Below are 23,721 nucleotides of genomic sequence, written 5' to 3'. Positions count from 1 at the left end.
GAGATGTGAGTTTCCGTCAGTGCATTGCTCTTGCTGAGATACTGATCGAGAATAATTTTGAAGACAAAACTTCCTTTTGTTCAGTATCTGGATAAAATGACACCTGGTTTGTCAGTTTGTAACTTGCTGTCATCTGTTTGTTTGGGTTTTTTTTAAGTTTTCCAAGTTTGTGGAGGCAGATCTAAAGTCGTGTGAATGATGCTCTCGTTATTCTTAACACAGGGATGATCATCACACCGCACTTTCTAGGGTTTCACTAGGAATTTTTGCCTTGGCATATTTGCTGCTTTCGAGGTGCTGCTTCTTCCCAGTCTAATTGTGATTTCTATTTTCTTTTCCTAACTCTGCTGGAAAGCAGTAACCTGCTTTGAATGCCAACACTTAACTAGTGCTCTTGTAAGTGATGACTGCTGTGCTCTAAGGGAGTTGCTGTAGCTTGGGAATTGATACCTCCTCTGTCTTCTCACCCGCCATTATAGCAAATCAAGGAACAAACCATTTAAGCCTTATTGTCCATTTAATTCTGAGGCATTGTACTGTACTATGGAAAGATTATCAGCACAAATCAGCACAAAGTGCTGTTGCACTGTGGTGGAAACTCTGCCCTGCTTGTGCTGGCTGTTGCACTAACACTTCTGCAAAGGCGCTTATTTTCTGTTTACTGCTACAGGTTTTTCATTAATCTTTTAGCTGTTTCCACAAAGAGCTTTAACCATTATTGCCACTGATGCAGCTGCACCTCTTTTGGAGTGCAAATGCTCATTTTCCTGGCACGCAGTACATGCATCTGTGGAGTTTATAAAGAGATTTCACCATACACTGAAATTGGGTATTACTTTGCATAAAGTTTGCCATATATAACACACAATTTCAACAGGAAAAGAAGATCACAGGAAACTTAATGCATTCTTATGTTAAGATTAATTTATATAAATCTACATGTGAGCTTTCCTTTATAAAAACTGTAGGAGTTTTATGAGGTGTAGGATGCTCTGAGACTTTCCATTAAGTGTTACTTGCTATAACAAATTACCATTATTATCCTGTGGATTTCTGTTTCATAACATGTTGTGTTTCTCTGTTAGTCTTTTGAAAATCATAAAACAGATTAAACTAAACAAGAGCTGCCCAGGGATAATAACAAAGTCTATAAAAAGAGAAACTTGCCAATTATAGTTTACAATATTATTAAATCATAAGAGGCCTTAAAAAGGGTTGAATGAGTCTTCGTGTGTACAAGTGGATGAAAAGCACTATATTAGAGCCCAGGAGTGCTGGTGATTATATACAGTCACTGCATATTTTTGGGATTTGTCTCTTGCATCATAGACCCCTCTGGTTCTGGGTCTGTGAGGATGAAGTCACTGAGTCCCACTCTATTTCCAGGCCCTCTCTATACGGAATTGCTTACCCAGATGTGTCCCTGTCTGATGACTTATCTAGAGGAGGTGTGAATTCCTGTGGCTTGAGGGTAGCATGGTCCCTGCTCTACAAATGCCATTCTTTGGGGTGGCTGTGCCAGTGGGATGGAGGGCTGGTGGTTAACTGTGGGTTCTGGTAGATGTCACTTTTCTTTTAAGAACCAGAATGATTTACCACTTCTGGAGAGCTGTTTTACAGGCTCTACTCAGTGAACCTTCAACAGCTGTGAAAGTCTCTTTCTGAGAGTGGAACTGTGTAATTCCTTTTCCTAGAATGGATGGTGAAGGAACGGAAAAGCTACTGTAGGTGGCAAAGCAAACTATGCTGCTGTTCCTGGAAAACATCCATTAGCCTTAACAAAATCAAGGGATTTTTATGTTAGATATATTTCTTATTTTGGTATACCTCCTGCTTGGGCAGGTAGTTTTGGCAGTGCTCTGTGTTGGGTGTGACATGCTGAACCACACATGCTGCAACACTTGGACACAAAGACAAGTGTTGGGATGAGAGTCTTGGCTTGTGTACATGTTTCAGTGCAGACTTCTCTCCCTGGTGAGGCTTGCAATTGATGCTGAGATTTCTGCTATCAGTTTTTATTTTGGTTGCAGCCTGGCTGATGCTCATCAGATCTTTTGGAAGATACCTGTCAATGTCACCTAGCATGGAGAGGCTGCTCTTTGGTATATGTGCTCTTCTCCTCTTTTCTCTTGTGCCTCTTGAGGGCCTTTGTGTCTGAACTGCCATTTGCCATTTCCCAGGAGGCTAAGTGCACTCTTTGACTCCAGGGCCTCTTCCAGCAGAGGTGTTGAAGCAATGAAAAACTCTTCTTCATGTATTTTGTGGGTGGCTCCCTTGAGGAAAGACCTCCTTGTCTGAGATGGTTGTGTCTCCTCTTTCAGATGCCTCTATTTCAAGGAGCACTATCACTTGCTCTATTCAGCCCCAGATCTTTAGAATGCTGTTTGCAAACAGGTCTCTGGTTTGACAAGCAATCAGTTCAAAAAGCCTGGCCAGCCCAGCCCAAAGCATCTGCTCTCCTAGCTGTGTGCTCTACCAAGCCTGTAACACATACCTTACAAGCTCAGACAGATGTTATGATCTTCATGCAGAAGTGGCTAAGGTCTTCCAGCCCACATGATCTGAATTTCCCCATTTCTGGGCCAGTTTAAATACGGAAATACAAGGACAATACCACCCTCACCCCCTCCAACAGAGTACGGTTGTTGCTTGCCAGAACTTTTGTTCATGAACATTATGTTGGAGAAAGACCGTTTCTTCCTTAATTTTGAGATTCATATCTCTGTTTTACTTCCTTTGTTTACTGAGCTGTGTGTTGTGTATAATTGCTACATGCTGCTGCCAGTAAACAAAGACAAGGGTATTAAAGTTTAAGAAGGGAGAAGTAATTTTTTGTTTACCCATCCTCTCCAGGTCCCTTGGCTAGAAGTTGCTCCATAGTTCCTCTGCCATGGAAAGCCAAATTTGCTCCACTGCAGGCTGCCCTTTTTTTCCCCATGGGTATGTGAGTGTACTGGGGAGTTCTTGTGACTTGAATTAGAGCTGTTTGGAGACCCAGATTTGCTCACCCATTTGACGTACAATAAATTCAACCACTGCTAATGTTTCAACATCATTCTGCTGGGACTGTTTCAAGACGAAAGAATGTTTCCTTTGTTGCCGTGTGGCCTAATTTCTTATGACAAAGAGCTTTGGCAGCAAAAAAACACTGGTGTGAATATAGCACCTGCACACACTCATGTTTAGTGTTCATGGACCACCAAAGATGGTGTTTAAACCATACACTGAAGTATGCTTGCAGTCTGATTTCGGTGTTTATTGGAAGGCTTATCTGAATAACACGGTATCGTTATGTCTGTGTTTTGTTCTGCTTTTATTTAGTTTATACAAAAAATACACTGGGGAACAGCCAAGCTGCTCAGCTGATGCTCTTACAGAGCTGTTTTCAATAATTTACATCAGGTAACTCACAGCTTACAAGCCTCATTGACTTGATGTGTTCACCCTAAGAAGGGGCATGAGGAACACACCCTGCCTTTGGGATAGGGAACCTGATGGGGGGCAGGAAGATTCCTTCCCTGTAAGGTTCTGCCTCTCCTGCCAGTAGAACTGTTTTGCAGGATGGGAAGTGATCAGGTGTGTTCCATGAAGACTAATGATAGATTTTTTCAAGGGTGTTGTCAGATGTCATGGGTTTAGTGATTAGTTTTCACAACTTGGCCAAATAAATAAATAAATGAGAATCTCTCACATTTTTGTCTATAGGTTCATATCACCTGATAGCCTGAGCACTTTGTCTTCACCGTCCTCACCTGCTGCACCTGCTTACTCCAGAAATCAGGTTACCAGAGCACACTTTGGCATTTGAGGGAGAACGATGGCGACAACTGTGCTCCGGCTGATTTACAGCCAGAAATGATTCACTGTTATAAAGAGCGTGTCCTGCAGGTGATCCCTGACATTGTGCACATCTGCAGGTGTCTCTGAGCAGGATCTTTGGCTCCTTTGGGACGGGGGGGCGCTGTACTGCCCCTTGTTCCCCTCTGTGCACTGAAAGCAAGGTTTAAGCCTGGGGGTTCCTGCTGCTGCAGTGTATTTGCAGCTGAAACTCTGGCTGGATGTCTGTTACTGCCATTCGTTGTGGTTTGTCATTCAGCGCTGGTAGAAATGAGGGAAAGTGATGGATGTTGCTGCCCTGAAGTGGCTTGCAGGAGAAATGGGATAAAAAAAGAAAAAGCCCCAACTCTTCATGTATTCTTGAACCACATAGTCTGATGCCTTGTCAAAATGTAACTGCATCAACCCATACTTCAAAGGGAAAGGTCAAGTCATTCTAAAAACCTCACTTTTTCCCAAACTTTCTGAGTTTCAGCTGTTGCCTCCACAAACACTCCAGTGGGAGCACAGCAGGAATGCACAAGTAAGGCTCCTGGTTCTGGTCAAGTTAGATTGGCCTGGAAAATGCAACCCAGGACAGCTAGCACTCTGTTGCTTATGAATAAGGAATGTAGAGAGTTATTTATAAAAAACATATGTTGTCTGGCCGTCGCAGACCTCTCCACACCTCCTCTGTCTCACAAAAAAAACTAAGGTGTTTGCACAGTAGCAACAGCTCAGTGGCTTTGCTGTTGCGTCGTGTATGTCATGGGAGACCTGGAGTCTCTGAGTAACGACAGGAAGGATTATTGACCCTATAGCATGTTTACATCTACATGCAAAATATTTAGATCGAGTTGTCTTTTCCCTGGGTATCTTGTAGTTTGTTTTTTTTTTAAATGCCCTTTAGCATTAGTTAAGGGGCATTTTCCCGAATTCCTTGTTCATATATGGAGTTTTCCCTAGCCATAGACTCCATGTGTGTGTGTGTATATATGTGTGAGTATATAATATGTGTCCAAATGTACAGATGCTGTTAATACTAGAGAGAATTATCTGCAACTGCATCTAAGTCAAACTTGTCAGCAGCTGTTAAGCAAGCTGGCTGTAAAAAACAGTGACCAGAAAAATGTGTTAATACATGCTGTCAAACAAATGTCATAACAGCTTGTTACATTTTATTTTTTGTTGTGATCGACACAAATAATGAACCCTAATTGTCTCATGGAATCTAGGGTCATGTTAGCTATCTTATCTTTACTGTCAATGTCCTTATAAAAATGATGGTCACTCTTAGATGAGCTTCTTTATGTAGTCCCCAAGTCAGTAAAGCATTTAAATAAATGCTTAAACTTCATTATGTGGAAGTATTCTGGAAGTTAAATGGGAATAAATGCCCCTGTAATGCTACGCAGATGCTCCAGTGCCTTACCAATCCCTGGCTGTTCCCAAGCACAAACATCTATTCCATAGTAGAAAATAACTACCTGTGTTGTAAAGCTGCCACATGTCCAACAGGACTGCAGAAGGTGCCAACAGGGAAATAGGACTAGTGCCATATTTCTGATGTTGGCCGGGGTTATTTGCTGCTAAGGAAGCACAGGCATTGTCTCACTACAGTAAACTGTGCTGGGAGGGCACAAGCCTCTCCTATCTCTGTGTAAAGAAGGTTGCCAAATGCAACAACATATTATAATAATTGGGGAAGTGATTTCTCTTTAATCAGATAAACCAGGAGTTTAGAGCAATTTTTCAGTAATTAGTTGAGTAGCATATATGTTACAAGACTGCAAATCGGGCAATAGGCATATTTTAGACTGTTTGAAAGACGTCCTACTATTACAAGACCTCTCCAATCTAGTAACGGTTTTGTTTCCTTACAGATTAAACATATTGCTGGCTGGTATGAACCCCTTCTATTTCCACGCAGTGAATGTAATTTTACACTGTCTGGTGACTGTTGTGCTGATGTACACTTGTGACAAAGCTGTGTTCAAGGACTGTCGACTTGCTTTTGTCACGGCGCTGTTCTTTGCTGTGCATCCCATTCACACCGAGGCTGTAAGTATGTGGCACAAAAGCTAAAAATAAACTCATTCTTTAAAATTTTAATTTTTTTTAAGGAAACCTCTGAGTCATACAAAATATGGTACTTGTGATTTTTGCTGTGGAGGAGCAGAAGTGAGAATGTACTATATTTAAAGTAATTTGCAGGAGTCATTAAGAAAAACGTGTATTCATACTTGCAGTCTTTCTGCTCTGGCACTAAATTCTAAATGATGGTCCTAATCAGCAATGGTGGGAATAAATGGACAGTCATGAGTCTTCTGAAACCAAAGACCTCAGTGAGGCCGTGCTCTCCTGCTGGGACATTGTTACATACCTTCAGTCATCTCCTGTAGTCATCAATTTAAGGGAGAAAAAGTGAAGGGAGCATTATTCTGGAGGAGCTCGCTCAGATAGAGGTGATCTGACCCATGGATTAATTTATATTGATTTCAGTTAAAAGCCAGGAGTATCATCTTAGGAAAAAACACAACTTGTTAGCTTAATGAACGTCGGGATAAGTTTACGGAGCAACGACTCATATTTTCTGTTCTTACAAGGAAACGTTTTAAGGCATAGTCATTCTAAAACTGCAGTCTATTAACATGAGGAGACACTCCTGCAGCTAAAATGAGTCTTGCTGCCTTTGAGAAGGAAAGGCAATGTCCAGCTATCCGCACTTAAAAAAAGGAATGCACTGGTTAGCTGAGATCCCACTGACATCACCTGCTCTCATTACAAGCCTTTGTAAACGAGTGAGGGGGAATGAGTGAGGGCTGCTGCACCGAGAACTTTTGAGGAGAGATTACCTTAATAACAGAAAGCCACAAGCTTTACAGTTACTCCTTGTGCTGTGTTGTGTGAACTAATCAGCTAGGCTGCTTTTGATAATACAGCTTTTATACCATAAGGGAGGTTTTAGAAGAGGCACTATTTGAATTTATTTTTGTCTGGGTCAGAACTTTAAAAGGTTAAAATAAATGCCAGAGCGCTGGATATGGCTTAATTATATAATCTCAAAAGGGGCGAAATTTCAAAGGGCCTTTTATTCGCTTTATGGGTGATTTTTAGATCTTTATGAAATAGGATATTGAAATAATTGTAAAAAAGAGTGTTTATACATTCTTCTTCATTATTCCCTTTTTTACGAAAAGATTTGGTTAATTAATATGTAGAAAAATCTCCCATAAACTCAGACTGTTCATAAAGAGAATAAATTATATATCACTGTATCCCTTTTTGGTGATAAAGTTCATTCAAATATTATTTATTAATTCATTCCTATATAATAAATCTTTTCCAAAGAGTTGCTGTTTCAGTAGTCTTTTTCTTTAACAAATATCAGTTCTTGGAATTGGATGCATTTCTCATCTGAGCCTTATTATACAAAATTAAAACTGATTCCTAACATTGGCATTCTCTATGCAACTTTATTAATATTTTAATAAGAAAGTAAGGAATGACTTAACTGTTGGCTTACTCATTTGTTTTACCAAGTGAGAAATGCAGCAGGCAAAACTGGACATATCCTACACTCTCCAAGTAACATTTTGCTGTAGTGAGGGAGGATAACACTGAAAGATAAAAAGCTTAAAATAGTAGCAGTTAGCATGGATTGTTGAGGCAGTCACTGAGTGTTCATGCCTTTTTATCTATGTGTTTTTACACCTGTGTGTCTTTTCCTTTCAGGTAACAGGTATAGTAGGCAGAGCAGATGTCCTGGCCTGTCTACTCTTTCTGTTGGCTTTTCTCTCCTATAATAGGTATGTGGTAACATTGTGAGATTCTCTAGTCTGAGGAGGGGACCAAAGGGAAACCTGTCAGGTTTTGGTTGTTGTTGGCTGAGGTACTTCCCCCAGCACTGCTGCATGGAAGTGTCCTGGCCCCTGCTTTCACTACAGTGATGCTTATGAGAACAAATAAACATAAACCCAGAAGTCAGCATTTGTAGTTCCCTTTTCCATTGACATTACAGCTGACCATACACCAGAGGATGGTGTGTAGAGCTAAAAATTATAAAGAAATGTTTTCAACAGAAGACAAATTGCCTGAATGTAGAGTGAAGAACAGACAAATGCTTGCCTACCCTTGAAATACATGCTATGACTGTAGGACTCTGAAATACCTGGTCTGGGAGAGATTGTGTCTAGACCATTAGTCATCCTTTTCAGATGAAAACTTGGCACTGTTTGCTGGTCTGTGTTCTAAAACTGTGACTGAACAAGTATAGATACAGAAATAGCTTACTTGGGTGGGGTTTCTGTGCCTTTTGCATTGTTTACGTTTAGAAATAACATTGTTTGCATTTGCAAATCTGCCTGTTGATTTCAGTTCTTTCTTACCTTCTCCCCTCTGACACAGACTTGCTGCCCTGTCTGTTAATGATTAGGACACATCTTTAATTCAGGGGATGTGGGTGGAATGGAGGAATCTTTGCTTGCCTAGTGCTCTTTGTCACATAAGGAAAATTAAGCATGTATGTTGTAGATGACAGAAAGCAGGTGTTTTTCTGCCCTCACTGTCTTTGTACTTACTCTGCCTTCCTCTGACTGTTTCAAGTCCATTTTATTTTTCTACTAGTCTTTTTTTCCCCCTCTTGTGCACCAAGAATTCGAGCAGCTCCATTATTTGTGTTTTACTTTCCTGTTCTGTGTCTAAACCTTTCTTCACTCATCAGCAAACAGTGTAGATTGTTCATGTCTTAACATGTTCATGTCAGCATCTCAGGAAATTACGGAAGTGTCTCAGTATTTGTGTGAATGTAGTAAACATGAAAATAACAGAGAAGTTGAGATAGTTTATGTCAATTCTATTTTTCAGGAGTGTGGATCAGCTTTATGTTGGGGAACATTTCCCTCCCACTGCCTCCCCATTCTTTTTGCTGCTTAGTTTATTCCTTGGGACGTGTGCAATGCTGGTGAAAGAAACTGGAGTCACTGTGTTTGGTGTGTGCTTGGTTTATGACTTCTTTTCCCTCTCCTACAATGGACTCAAACTGTAAGTAACCTGTTGTGCTCACTGTGCTTTTCAAGTGTTTCCACCTGTGAGTCCAAAGTATATATTATTATATATAGCACTGGGGAAGATGGACTTGCCCTGCTGAATTAAATGGCACACATCTGACAAATTTGGAGGCACCAAGGTTTCATTCTGTGGGTTTTTTTGGGTTTTTTTGAGGGGGAGGATGTTTGTTTTCTCTTTTTGTTTGTTGCTCTCTTGTGGCCTGAATAACTTCTTCTGGATAGATAGACCAGATGTGAAGAACTGATCCCTAAAATGCTCTGGCAAGACTAACATTTATTTTTTCTGTGGGAGTTCTGACTGAAGCATCAACATTTTTAGATATCTCTGGCTTAACTCCTTTCATTAGCAATGCCTGCTTGACTGTTCAATCACAGTGTCATGGGTTTAGAAATATTGTATGATGATTAGTAGTAAAATCAGGTTTGATTTTTTTTCTGTCCTTGCAGAACAGAAGAAGGGGGAAGATATCCATCCAGTTCAGGAATGGTTGGAATAATTAGCAGCCCTCAGCAGTTGCTGGAGAAAAATTAAAAACTTTGAAGTTTATACCCCTCACCCACTCAGTGTCACAAATAACTATGCTATTCGCTATCTCCATTAGAAGTCAGAAGTCCTTTGTTTTATAGACACTGAATTTTTTATCTGTTTCTCTGCCAGAACATCTCTGGTGCAGATCTGTCAATGAGTGAATGTAAGAGTTTACTGCCGCTGAGAATGGGAGGTCTTGTTCCTGCTATAACTTCTTGTGTTCCCACCGGTGCTGCCCCGTCAGCTCTGGAACCTGCACGTCCTTGCGTGTGCTCGTGTATCTGGGTTATAAAAAACCCAGGACACCATAAAAAAGGATACTGAAATCATGTTTTCTGCCACAGTGAATTGAATCAGCTCCTAGAGGTGTTTGGGGAATGCCAGAGTTGGCACAATGCGAGAGCAGCAAATGTAGGGAGGAGAAGGACTCTGTTCTTTCAGGACCATCTGGCTTCCCTCCCATTTCAACCCTTTCTCTAGATCCTAACAGGGTATAGACCATGTTTTAGGCTCCCGTGCCCTCCCTCTGGCCCCTCTAGCAGCAGTAGCAATCAGAGGGCAGGTATGATGGATCAGCAAAGGATTTCTCCTCTTTTGACTGCATAAGTAATTCATAATGGCGGGCAAGTAGCCAGGGAGATTTCTGGGGACTGGCAGCCAGCACGCTTGTTAACACTTGCATTTACAGTCTGACAGGCGTGTTCCAGGAGCTGCCTGGGTAAAGGGAACACAACTGTTAATTAATTGGTAGAAAATCTGTGCCTTCCCCCTTCCCTCAGTCTCCCCCTTCCAACAGGTTCACATTCCAGTGCCCTCTTCAAGTTATTTCTTTGCTTTAATGGCATCCAATTGCCCAGATGTGGCACTTACATAGCTTGTAGGAATGAAGTTCTGTAGTCCAGATGTGCTACATTTTCATATCTGCTCTGGTTCTGTGTATTGTGCACTCATTTGTTGTTTGTGCTGCTCAGGACATCTTTCCTGCATTTGACTTTAAGGGACAGCAGAAAACAAACAACCTTCTATGTGCTGCTCAAACTCAGCCCCTGCTCCTTCCTCCAACCTGTACAGATTTGTTTTCTGTTTAAAAGAGGTGGAACATCAATTATTTTCTGAAGCAAAAAATTAGGAAGGGCATCATATTCTTCCTCACAGTGCTTCCCATCTTACCAGAGTTTCAGAGAACAGCTTGATACAGGACTGCTCCTCTTCTGTTGCTGTTAAGTCTCTTCCTCTAGATCCAGTTTGGAGCTAATAAATCCTGCCTTCCCAGCATGCAAAGTCTTTGTCTTTTGGATTAAATAAAATGTCACCTCTTGTAGTTAGATATCTTGTTGTGCTGATTTCATAATGTTCAACCTTTTGATAAGTAAAAGTGGGAAAAGGAAAATCCTTAAATCCTTTTCTTTCCCCTTCCCCTTCTTGTTTTCCCTTTTCTCTGCATGTGTGATCAGGAGAAATGGAGGGATCCACCAGAGACCTGCCCGGCAGCCCGTGGCTTCTCCCTCTGCCCCGCTGCAGGTCCCCCTGGCCAGCCGGGAGAATGGGAAGCATCGCTTTGCTCACCGGGGCACCTGGAGCTCCTGCCATCCGGCGTCATCTGAGGAGCAGCGGAGCGGTGGCCTTTCTGTGCCCAGCAGAGCCATGTGGGCCATTCGGAGGTACTGCTGATCCTGCAGCTGATCCTACCTTAAAATGTCAAGTCACTTTGGTTTAGCCGATTTTATCCTGAAATGCGCTGCAATATTTCTTATGCTACCGGGGAAGGAAGAGAGGAGAAGGTAGAAGGAATGTCCAGGAAAGAAAGAGGAGAGTATCCAAGGACTTTCCGTGTCTAGGAACTCTCTGTCCTAATATGGTACTGGCAGGCAATGCTTTTCTTCCCAGCTTCTCCATGGAGAAAGCAAAAACTGTCATGTTGTTTTGAATGTGAAGAGGGAGGAGTATGCACATGTATACAATAATGCTTGAAGTGAGGTGAGTGCAGTGCAAGTAGCTTATTAAGGGATATTGCTGTGTATCTATATGTATGTTTGTGGATATAATTTCTGCACGTGTACACATACTTGTAGAATATGTCCATATTTATATATATATATATGAAAGCAGAGGTGATGTTTACTTCTGCTTTATGCCTTAGAATGTGCATGTAACAGTGAGAGCTGGGCTCAGGTAATAACAGAAGGATTTTCCACTGGTCTCGTCCAGCAGTTCTTGGCATCTTCTTTGGGAAGGAAGGACTCCAGGGCCATGCTCTGGCACAAGAATAGCACTTGATTCCTTTATTCCTGTGAAACGGAGTTAGCAAGAAGCATTTAAAGGGATATGACGCAGCAGCCACCCCATGGATCTGTGCCAGCATGTGAGGGTTTTTTTTCCTTTTAGCTTTGACCTTTGTACAATATCCCTGGTAGCCCTTGCCCAGCTTGCCCTTTGTTGCTGACTTTTGGTTCTAGCTATAAAGCACTCACAGTGTGATATAATTTGGAGACCTGTAATAATGTGTTGCCCTGCACTGCCTATTCCTTGGAGAAAGTGTTTTGTTCTTTATATAGATCAGGAATTACCTGCTGCGGTTCTCCCCATGTAGAACTCCTGAAACCTGGGAAAGGGAATGTTTTATTCCCATGTAACACCCCTTAGTATGCATTTCAGTAGGAGCTGTTTGTTTGTTGTTGGTTTTGTTTGTTTTAATTAATCTGGTTGCTGCATCAGTACTGATGGCATATAGGCGTTACAGGAGATCTGTCACTTCTCAAATCAGAGTGTTTCCTTCACCTGTATTTCAGATGTCCAACCCACTTTGGAGCTTCTGTCCTGCAGATATTTTTCCTGATTGGTGTGACCTGGGGATGGTTGGGTTTTTAGTTTTGTTTTTAACAAATAATGGCACAATGACACAATAATGGCAAGGAAGTAAAGACTTTTTGGAATGGGTAAGTGGTAGCTGCTCTGGCACAGAGGCTCTTCTGGATGTTGGGAACAGCTTTAAAGTTGTTTGTTTCTTCTGCTATATCCACAAATGAGTAGCAAAATTTGAAAGTGTGAGTGACCCTGGTGCCTTCTGATGTTCCAGACCAGAGTGGGCTGTCTAGAAGCCTCATTTAACATCTTGTCTCTGAAGTTTAAGACCTGGTGGGAAGGAGTAACCTGAGCACAATGCTGAAGTTGTGATCCCTCCACATTTCTCTCAGTGATTTTGTTCTCTTTGATACTTATATTTGTCTCTGTTTTCCCTGGTGTATACTATGATAGAATTGTTTAGGTTGGAAAAGACCTCTAGAATTATCGAGTCCAACTGTTACCCCAGTATTGCCAGGACAAACCCTAAACCATGTCCCCAAGTGCCACCTCTACACATCTTTTAAGCACCTCCAACGATGGTGACTCCACTGCTTCATTGGGCAGCCTGTTGACAACCCTTTCAGAGAAGAATTTTTTCCTAATATGCAATTTAAAACTTCCCTGGCACAACTTGAGGCCATTTCTTCTTGTCCTATTGCTTGTTAGTTGGGAGAATAGACTGACACCTACAATGGAGGGGGGTATCAAGTCAAAACCATCTCCTGTCTTGCTTCATCTTCTTGTTCCTTGCTTCTTTTACTCCTGTTTCTTCCTTTCTTCCTGCTGCTCCTTTCTCCCATCCTTTGCTTTGTACTTTTTTAAGATACCCTCCTCTGCCCCAGCTTTTGGGAAGGTCCCTTTCTCACACCAAGGGGAAAGCCTCTGGTTTTCCAGCCTCTTCAGGAGAGGGCGCAGAAGTTGTGTTGGAGAGACTGCACATGTGGGATGGCTTCAGAGAGAACTCATCCACGCTGCCAGTTGGCATTTGCTTTTCGGCAGCTGCCTCTTCAAGTGTTGTGAAGGGTGTCTGCACATGGCAAATCAAGCTTGGCATGTACATAGCTGCTTTCTTTTTAAAAAGGGGCTCTCATGGTGTAAGCTGCTCAGCTTCTTTTCTCAAGTGACTGACTGTGTACAACACACTTGCAACGACTTGTTGTGTGATGCTTTGTTGTGGAATGCCCAAAGTAGAGCTGGCTTGGTCCCAGTGGCTGAGAGGGAAACCTGCTGCCACACGTGTGTGAGAGTGGTGCTTGAGAGCCCTGTGAGAAAGCCTCATTGGGTTAATGGATACGACTTTGGAAGAAACTTCGCTAAAACACTGTTGGCAACCACTGGTTTTTCCCTTGCTCTGAATTCCTGCTTCCTCTGAAGGCAGAGTAATGCTGGCTAACTTCTTGCTGTATGGAATGACAGCCTCGTAGAGCCTAGGCAATTTGACCAGTGCCTGCTTGTCTGATGTCAGTGTTCACTGGTCACTGACAAATAAGTGTGCTGCTACAGCATTTGTAATTTCAAGTGATCTCAATTCTCACCACATGGACAGTGCTTGTGGTAGTGTGGAACAGTAAGGTTAAGTGTATCGCAGCTCACTGTCCACTATCTGTGGATCACTAAGCTATCATGTGACTGTGGTCTTCTTACTGAACTCTTTTCTGAGTCCTCGCAGGACAGATTAAAATAGTTGAAATACTTTCTGTACACAGTCTTTCTTCAGTGCTCTTGGCATATTATATGATAAGAAGTAGGAAGCACTCTTGCTGTAGATGAAAAAAGAAGAAAAAAAATGAAGTCACTCTCAAGTCTGTAAGATTAATGACACAATTTTTCCTTGTAATTCACATTTGTCTGACTTGTGTAGGTCTTTTTCCTTGGCAAAAGAGAGGGAGGGAAAGTTTTAAATATTTCAAAAGCTCCAAAGCTGGAGGGCAGGTTTGGCACAGTGAATTAGCTTCAAGTACCTTATTTAATACACCAGATTACTAATTGTAAGGTCTTAATTAGAATAAAATAGTAGTACACTGATTAATCTATACTTTTAAGTACTTATAAAGTGATCAATTTGGTTTCTATTTAATAATAATTTATTGTACACCTTACTAGAACTAACTGAAAAATGCAGGAAGATGTAATGGAGGAGTTAAGGGAATCAGTCTAATTAGCTGTAACTGGAGCTGGTTATGTAAATTCTTGGTGCAGAGAGGTTTTTGTTTTTTATTGTCACTTGCTCTTATCTTCAGCTATCCGGTGAATATGTGGGTTGCAGTCCTGGCTGCCTTGGGGAGTAAGGAATGAGTTAATCTGGATGAAATTGTAGGTTTTATCCCCACAATTCATTGCAATTTTGGGGAATGCTGGCATGTGCTACTGAAAGGAGGTAACTAGAATCTCTTTTGGGTTTGATCAACCTCCATGGGTTTTAAAATCTGAAAGAAGGTTGTGACCATATATGCCCTCCCATATGACAGAAATGGAGAAGGGCAGATGAGAACTTTCACATCAGGCTTGTACTTGTTTGGGATAAGGCCTCAGTGCTTTCACTGTGATGGTGCAATGTAAATATATGGGCCCTGTCAAAAAGCAGTATCAATACCAACACCTCATTGCTCACCACAGCAATACTCTGTCAGATCCATGATCACATTTGATAAGGATTATATATATGCATAAAAACCAAACTGTCACAGTGCCTTGTGGGAGTTGTGTCCATTGTTATTGTCACATTCTCTTTTTCATGATTTGTTGAACTCACTGAAAACGGAGATCTATTTTTTGACCTTTTCAGTTTTTTTAGTTAGTTGTAGTCCTGTCATGTCATATGTGCCTCACACTCAGCATTGCTAAATGCTGTCCAACCTATGAACACCCTCGTAGCACCTAATCACTCTGAGCATTTTGAGCTTTGCAAATGAGCCTGTGGTGGGCTCACAGTCTAAGCTTCTTGAAAAACAAGACTTCACAATAACTTGCATACTTTTGAAACTGAAATACGTTTCTCTTTGGTGTCCTATAAGCTCGTTTTTGTTGCATCTGCTTGCTGTTGGTGACTTAGCTGGAGAGACTCTTCCCTTGGAACGGACAATAGACGGTTTTTTAATGTTTTCTATGTATATGAACTGTTGCATTAGTTTTTTAAGGGTTACTTTTATGTATTTATTTTACTTGAAATTTTTTTGCTAGGTTACAGAAGAAGCAAGTGTACTTGGAGCTGTGCCCAACAGTATCACTTTAAATCTCTGTGTGTGTGCAAAAGAGAGTGAGGGAGCTCACTGCTCGTTAGCTCTGTGGGATCCAGGCTCAAGACCCCATTGATCCAAAATTCAATGAAATCCTTAAGGCTATAGCAGGGATAAATATTATCTGATCATTAAACCAGCAGCTAAACAACTAAACTGTTGTTTCCTTTTACAGTAGCAAGGGAAGAACAATATAAATGCTGTACAGAACGTGGTGCATTCCAGGGATGGCTGTGCTGGCCCAAGGATTGATAGACTATGAGGGAAAATATGTTGAGGTCATAATGTATCTTCCCTGAGTCCCTGCACAGCGTGCGTGGTCAGTGTTTGAGCTGAAACAGATGCTGTTCTTCGGGATGAAGGAAGAGCAAAGGGAGAGGGGCGGGAAAGCACTGGCACACAACATGTGACTACGTAGCAGTTCCCTGGTGCTGACTTGGCTTTTCCTCGCTGGGTGCTTCTATTTACAAGTCTTTTGCAGCAATGATTTTTAAATTTTTTTTTTAAACTAATGTGATAATTCATTTCTGCTTTAACATGAAGTTGCTGTTCAAAAAGCAGAAGCCTCAGCTGCATTTCTAATGCTTTCCCTTGCCACACAGTGTAGTGCTACATCCTAGATTTGTAACTGATATGGGCAGAGTAGTGTGACCAGTTTCCCAGATGTGGGATTTCATGTGTGCTAACTTTACTTTTTCTTGAATTTGTTAGAGGGTGTTTTATAGGAAGGTGTGGCTGAGGATATGAAGCTGCCTGGGTTATAGAAGTGCAAGGAAGACACTTTATGTTAAATGTGGTACAAGTTGTTTAAACTTTGGTAAATTGTTCATAGTTGCACTTACACGCTCTGGAAGTCAGTGGCGGTCGTGTTCATATGCAAAGCACAGCAGTAAAAAGCATTGTGTGCCTCTGAGTAAACAGTAAGGTAACTATTGTTTTATACATTTGCTCCTGACCAAAAGAAAAGCCTGGATGCTTGTCACTGGCCTGAAAAGTCTGTGCTGTGCAAGAGCAAAATAGCAAGGAAGTGATAAAAGGCTTTGCAAACGCAACAGCAATAGCTGGTGGAGAAATTCCAGGACAGTGTGGTATTCAGCCTGTGCTGAAAAAGGTTTGGGACCCTAGCAGTCAAAATGATTTTCTTCTCTAGGAAAGCAAAATGCCTAATCTGGAACATTAAACAGTGGAGTCATCCAGGGCTTTTCCCTTCCTCTTTTCTTGGTGGTCTCCTGAGAGTTGTGAGGTTTCAAAAATAAAGGATCAAGCTTCTAGTCCGTGATGCTCTGTGCAAAAGGAGAGAAAAGGAAGTGCTGAATTGTCACTGGCCTGGACTGATTTATTTTCCTTTTTTTTAATTGATATTTAAAACTGAACTGAGAATAGGACAACATAAACGAGTCTGAGCAATAGCTCTATCTACTGCTGTGTCCATGTCCTGTCTTGTTTAGGAAATGTTGAATGAATCTTCCTGAATTCCATGAACTTGCCTGCAGTCAGTGATGATACTTATTGTCATGCACAGATGACACTTGAGGCCACCAGAAGGCTCTGCTAAAGTCTAGAAACATGTGAGAGGTGGGTGCCCCTGTGCTTACAGCCTTGCATTCAGCCAAGGATTTACACGCTCTGGCCTGCAATTGTTGTCCAGAGAACCCTTGTGTAATCTTGGGAAAATAATTACATTTCTCTGCTCCCATGGTGTGTGCTGGAAGATGAGGTGCAGTAATACATGCTCCTTTCCCACTTCCATTTGTGTGATATGGTTGTTGTTTTAAGACTTCTCCCCCCCCTCCAAAAAAAAAGAAAAAAAAGGGAAACAAAGCCAAGGACTATCTCTTATGCATACTTGTGGCATTATGTGTCTTAATCTTTGAAATCTGCAAGTGCAGTTTCAGTGCAAGTAACTGAACTCATTGCTGGCTGACTAAAGTTTACTTAAAAACAGCACTGCTTTGGTATGGTGATGACTAACATCATGTTGCATGCACACACAAAAAGAAATGTTTAGACCTCATTATGCTGCACCAGGTAAGAAAGACCTGATTTAATTTTGGCCTCCTTGTGGGTGAATATTGTGATAGTCGTTAATTGCACTATCACATAGCAAATTTTTTGCTGCATGTTCCCTGCTTGATTCATTGCCCAGAATGGATGGTGCTCACTTAATGAGTAACCATTCAGTATTTTGTTTCTTCCTTGTCCAAAGCATGGCCCCATGCCCTATTTACTTCGAGTTATTCAAGTTCTGCTCTTGATACAGATTTACAGCTTCTAGATAATTTCTCTGTATACAGACTACTGAGTGCTGGTATTTCTTTGCAGTTTGTTGCTTCAGTCTGTAATCTTTTAAAGTACTTTTGACATAGTTTCTGGATGTGTAACTTCCTTACTATTCAGAACAAGTAAAGTGAATAGCCAGAAATTTTGTAGTCGGGTATTAACAGTTGGGTTGAAACCTTTGGATCTATCTCATCAACATCTGCCACTTGAGCAAGTAGACTAGCTGGTGGCAGCAGTAGATTGTGCTCTGTAGCGGTCAGTATTAAGAGATGAGGGACCTTTTCCTTTAGATATTTCCTCGCAGAGGAACATCATGTCCTCTTATGTTCCCTTCCAGTCTTGGAGAGGAACGAACCCCAGCATTGCAGTTTCTTCTGGCAGCCCCTTCCTCTCTCCCCAGTTTGTTGTCCTGCCTCATCTATTCCAGCCAGCCCTCATCTCTTCCCTTGCTTGCTTCTCCTTACTCATTTAATTGCTTCCAATCTTTGCTCCTCAGGTTTTGCCTTTTGGATCTTGCTGCTTTCCTCAAAAGCTACCGTGATAAAATCTGACTCCCAAGGTCCCTCCCATACTCCTGGCCCATAAGTGCTTGCCCAGCCAATTCAAGGGCCCCAACCTATGCCTTTGTACTGCCTGTTGCATCATTTATGTGCTCCCCACAGCTCCTATTTCTCCAGTTCAGTCTTCTGCTTGTAGGAGCTTTGTCCATCGAGGGAACGAGGGAACGAGATCCCTCTGGGCTTTTCCAGCTATCACCACTTGCTGTCTGTGCTTGTCTCCTCCTCCCCCCTTCTGCATGGGTTTCTGCTCCTTGGGCTGCCCAGTTTTTTTGACCTCATTTATCCAGCTTTGGGGTTTGGCTCTCCTCTGCCCTATAGCTGACTCAGGAGTTTTCCCTGTGCTTGCTACTTGGGTTTGAGGAGGACAGAGCTTGGAGAGCCAGGCAGAAACCAGGAACCTGCTCTACTCTGGAGCTTGAGGTGGTGTGGAACCACAGTTGCTCTCATTCTTTGAGGATGGAAAAACAGGCACTTGTACAAGCACTTGTTTGCACAGAAGAGGCTTAGTTTTAAATTGACACCTTTTATTGGATCTGTATTTCATCCATTGTTCTGGATAGGGTTGGGGTTTTTTTTTGTCTTGCAGTACAGAAAAACACCTCTCTCCCTCTTTTTAAATCCTTCTGAGAAAGAAGTGGAAAGTAAATAATATCCCCCAGACAGTGACAGTACCAAGAGAGCCTATTTTTGGTAAACAACAAATATACTGAAGTAGTTTGGCTTCATGTAGATTGAATGTCAGAAAAAAGGGACACGACTGAATCTGATGTTATTTTTCTTAGCTGTTGATGTCCCAACATGTTTTAATTTTTTTTGTTGCTTTTTTTGGGGAGGGTTTTTTAGGGAAGATTTTTTAATCTTTTAAAAATCTTTTAGACTTTCATTTAGTTTGTGAAAATCCGTTTTTGTGAATTCATGAGTGGAAACTGTGCCTGGGACAGAACCATGCTGCGCAAAATGGAATTGGGAGGAAAAGTTAGCGACTGGTTTTGTGGTTTTTTTGGGTTTTTTCCTGCATTTTCTGGAAGATGCTGATGGCTTATTCATTCGTGTGCAGAGGGAAAGGGGGTCTTTTTCTCTCATTAGCGGGAGTTGCGGTTTAAGCCCTGAAGTCGCAGTCACTTCATTGTATGTCGGCCTCTTCTGTTCCCTGTGCTGCTAATTGGAAATCCCCAATTTGTAGGTGCAGTCTGTGTGTCCCAGAGCTGACTCACAGGAGTCTCTGTTCATTCCCTTTACTTCACAGGACTGCCTTTCTATTCACAGTTCATGGCAGTCTCATTAAACCAGCGTTTGAAATAGCAGTGTGCCCATGTTCATTGGCTTTCTCTGAGAGCTCTGTAAACCAGTGTCAAGGAATTAACAGCAGCTGAGAAACAAGAAAAAACCCTAATGGCTTGCCAGGTCATTTTCCTTGCAGTAAATCTAGGTTAGTTTGACACAGAATTTCAGTCACCCAGGAAATAAAAAAAAAAAACAACAACCACAACACCTGAAGATAGATGATACCCATATTGTTGCAGGTATTTCCCTGGATAGCTAATCTGTTTGAACAATTTCTCTCTTACACTTTGACTCCCAGGCACATTTTTGGACATCTACTGGAAACTTTGAGGCTGTTCTCAGGAGTGAAGGATTCAGCTGTAACTGCCTACCTCATTAATGACTGATGCTTTCCAAGCTGATCCATGTCTCCTCTGTGAACCTGGCAATCACAGCATGTATTAAGTGAAGGACAGCAGGCTCTCAGGACTAAGTTATGTGGCTTTAGGTGTTCAAAGGCTGATAAAAGCAATTATTTGCTCAAAACCATGCGGATGCTAATCTCATCAAATGAGACTTCAGGTAGATGGCTTCAGTTCTGTGATGAGTGTTACTTTGATTTTTTTTTTTAATGTGAAGTAGCTGTTGAGATTTAATATTTGGTTAAAAAAGACCAAATCTACTAGCATGTTTAATGTTTCTCCCATCCTCCCTGTATGCTTTCCAAGATGAACAGATTCTTCTCTGACTAGAAATTTAATCTTCAACTTAATCTAAAGAAGAGTAGTAAATCCTCTTTCACATTTCTAATGCAGTTATCCCAATATTCTTTTCCAACTAGTGCATTAGAAACCTTAATCCTCTACTTGGCTTGGAAATGCTGGAACACACGTTTCTCTCCTGACTGCAGATCTTTGAAGTGCAGATTTTCTGTTTCTATTCTTTTAAGCAATTTCCAGAATGTGAATATCCAGGAAACTGCAGCGCAGAAGGGACTCTTGTAAATGCATTCCACATTCCCAAACATCCGTGCTGAAACTCAGATACTGTCCAAAGTAAGCCGTGAAAGACAAGGTTTGTGCTTGGGCTGTTGGAATGCTGCTGTTCAGTGTTTGCTTTCCAGGTCTGATAGGTCTCACAGCATCTGGTGATACTCTGCTTTGCCTTTTGAATTCTCATGCCCTGCCACAACTGGTCACGGAGTGACTTCAATGATAATCTTCCACTGAAATATGTTGTGGTTTGTATTTTTATTTATTTTTAACCTCCTTTCTTAAAGTTTGGTTTGGTTGTCTTAAGAAAGTATCATTCTTTTGCTGTGTGGATAATGCAGTTGATCCCTCTGTTTAAAGCTTTGCTTGGCAGCATGTTTGCTGTAGCTCCTCTGTTCAGGCTGGGGGCTGAAAGTCTGTTCAAATCTCTCCTTTTGTGATCTGTGAAGTCCCTTGGTTTTGCAAATGAACTCTAGAGTAAGGAAATATTAAATGTAAAATCAGTACTTTGAAACTAACTATGATTGCACTTTGGCTGTAGTAGTACAAAAAGCATGGAATAAAATAGTTTCATTTAATCTATGAAAGATGCCAGCAAACCCTCTGGGTGTTCATTTTAGCAGAGAAAAATTAGCAGGAAAAACTTGAGAAGAAAGTTTTCCATGGGTGCAAGGACTTCATTGATGGTTCAAAACGAAATTCAGGGAAAGAGTAGTTATCAGTTAGGGGTGGGAGAGGGAACATTACTGTTATTTCTCTGCCATAAAGTGCAATTTTATCTAATCACACAAAACAATTACACATACTGTTCTTACAAGACCATATTAGGAATTCCTGTAGAAGACAAAGCTGCTGTAATATGATGGTCTTGCTTCTCTTGGAATATTTTGACATGAGTTAATTTAATTGCATTTGCTGTAATCTCTGCCTAATCTCGTGGCAGCAGCTTGTATCACTGCTGCAGTCCCTGTGAGTTGTCTGTAAATGTTTGAAGCAGAGATGTTTCTTTTGTGTTCTGGTAGTAAGCTCAATTCATTTGTTGTTGTTGTTTTCCCTCTTCTCCCCTGTTCTCTGCACTGTTCATTATGTCACACATTTATTTCAGCAGATGAATTTCTTAGTCTACAAATGTTTTTGGTACACTTTCTAAAATTTTCATTTTAGAAAACTGTCGCCTGGTCTGTGATCTAAATGGCTGCTAATGCTGATCTTTCTAATCAATCTCTTATGATCAGCATTCCTTTGCTGATCTTGGCTGACATACTGTGGATTCACTATGATGACCCTGCTTATGATCCTGAATGGTGTCTCCATCATGGAATTACTCAGTGTGGAAAACCAAATTCCTTCATTCATTGCTGGTGTAAGCTTTCAGAAATGATGGATAGCTTTCCACCCAGAAAGCATTTGTTCATGCATTTAGTCTAGTGCTATGCATTAATATAAATAGAGGAATTTTTGCATGATATTTCTTTGGGGAAACAAACCCGAAGAACTCCTTTTACTTTCAATTAGGACTTGTCCATTAAACTCATATCAGTATATTTAACATAATAGAAGAACATTGTGGGAACACCATATCAAACCATTGGTCCATCTAGCTCTGGTATCAGTTTTCTGGCTGTGGTCATTACTAGATGCTTACAGAGAAGAAAAGAATGGGAACAGGGCCAGTACAGGGTTATCTCTCCTCACTGTGCCTGCTGAACGTGTGCCAGTCAGTGATTTAGAGTCTGTGGATCTCAGTGCTGTATCTAGAGCACTGTGTTTAAGACTCTCCATGGACCTGTCCTCTGTGGAGTTGCCTAATTTCCTTTTTAGAACCCTTCTCTCCTCCGACTTTGAGGGCATCTCGTCGCAATGAGTTCTGTGATTTTAATTACACACCTTATGAAGGAATCTTTTTGTTTCCTTGAAAACCGATAATTTCATTGGGAGCCCTTTGACTTTGTGTGATAAGAAGTAGAAAGTAATTTCTCTGGTTCACTTCCCCAAGCCCTTCATAATTTTATAGTATTTCTGTGTGTACTCCCTTTCCAGGGTGGAGAGCCCTGTTCTCTTGACTGTCTCCTCACGCAAACACCATTCCACGTGTCTGATGAGCCTTATTACCCTTTCGTGTACCTCTTCAATCTCTGTTGGATCCTCTGGGAATTGGGCAGAGGAAGGGGAGGTCTCAGAATAACATGCAGTACTCCAGATGCTGGGACTTGAGTTTTTATTCAGAGTATTATTGCTTGTTGTTTCTGTTATAAATGTGCTATTCAAAAGTTGCATTTTTTTCAGTGCTGATTTATGGCATCACACTTTTTTTTTCCTTTATTGTTTATTATTTTGCTCTGACTGCAGTATGTTTAGGTAATATGTACAGTAAAAATTTGAATGGAAAATCTGAGTATGTTTTATTACTGTGTTTTGAATTCTGTGTACTGGCTTTGGCTGAGGAGCATCCTCCAACTGCCTGGCCTGTTCCCCATTAGAGGGGAAAGGCTGGAGCAAGATGCTGAACTAAGCTAAGATGGGCCTGGATAATTTTGGGGCCAGAGATGACACCACTGAAATCTGTAGCTGCTGTATCTGGGGCTCAGTTACCTAGATATGGGTTTACAATATATCCTCCCCAGAGTCCTCTTCATTGCTTTTCCTTGGCTTCAGCAGTTTTCTTTTCTCCCCTGCAGTGTAGTTACAGTGCAGGGGAGCTGCAGCTGCTCTCTTAGCTGCCTGGGAACCAGGGTGTGCATGTCACAGAATGGGTAAGGCTGGAAGGGACCAGTGGTCAGTCACCTGCCCAGTAATGAAGTTCTTCCTCCTGTTCAGCTGAAACTTCCTTTGCATCAGTTTCTGCCTGTTGCCTCTTGTCCTATTACTCAGCAGCACCAAGAAGAGTATGGCTCCATCCTCTTGACAACCTCCCTTCAGATACTAACAGACATTGATATTCCCTCTCAGTCTTCTCTTCTTGAGGCTGAACAGGCCCAGCTCAGTCTTTCCTCATAAGAGGGATGCTCCAGCCCCCTCATCATCTTTGTTGCCCTCCACTGGACCCATTCCAGGAGCTTCGTGTCTCTCTTGTACTGGGGAACCCAGAACTGGACAGAGCACTCCAGATGTGGCCTCACCAGGGCTGAGTAG

General features: G+C 41.6%; 1 protein-coding gene across 1 annotated transcript in view; it reads left to right on the top strand.

Moving 5' to 3' along the window:
- The first annotated feature begins 5,697 nt into the window (after window positions 1-5,697).
- TMTC1 (transmembrane O-mannosyltransferase targeting cadherins 1) overlaps window positions 5,698-23,721 on the top strand; it is a 131,722-nt gene continuing 113,698 nt past the window's right edge. The window contains exons 1-4 of the mRNA XM_029963566.1: window positions 5,698-5,877; window positions 7,552-7,625; window positions 8,683-8,859; window positions 10,869-11,075. Of these exons, the coding sequence (XP_029819426.1) occupies window positions 5,722-5,877; window positions 7,552-7,625; window positions 8,683-8,859; window positions 10,869-11,075 (614 nt within the window). The 5' untranslated portion in view covers window positions 5,698-5,721. The remainder of the gene's footprint in view (window positions 5,878-7,551; window positions 7,626-8,682; window positions 8,860-10,868; window positions 11,076-23,721) is intronic.

This window comes from Manacus vitellinus, unplaced genomic scaffold (assembly GCF_001715985.3).
Source record: "Manacus vitellinus isolate BGI_N305 unplaced genomic scaffold, ASM171598v3 scaffold_5_pilon, whole genome shotgun sequence".
Taxonomy (NCBI): Eukaryota; Metazoa; Chordata; class Aves; order Passeriformes; family Pipridae; genus Manacus; species Manacus vitellinus.
This window is presented reverse-complemented; position numbering and strand designations above follow the sequence as displayed.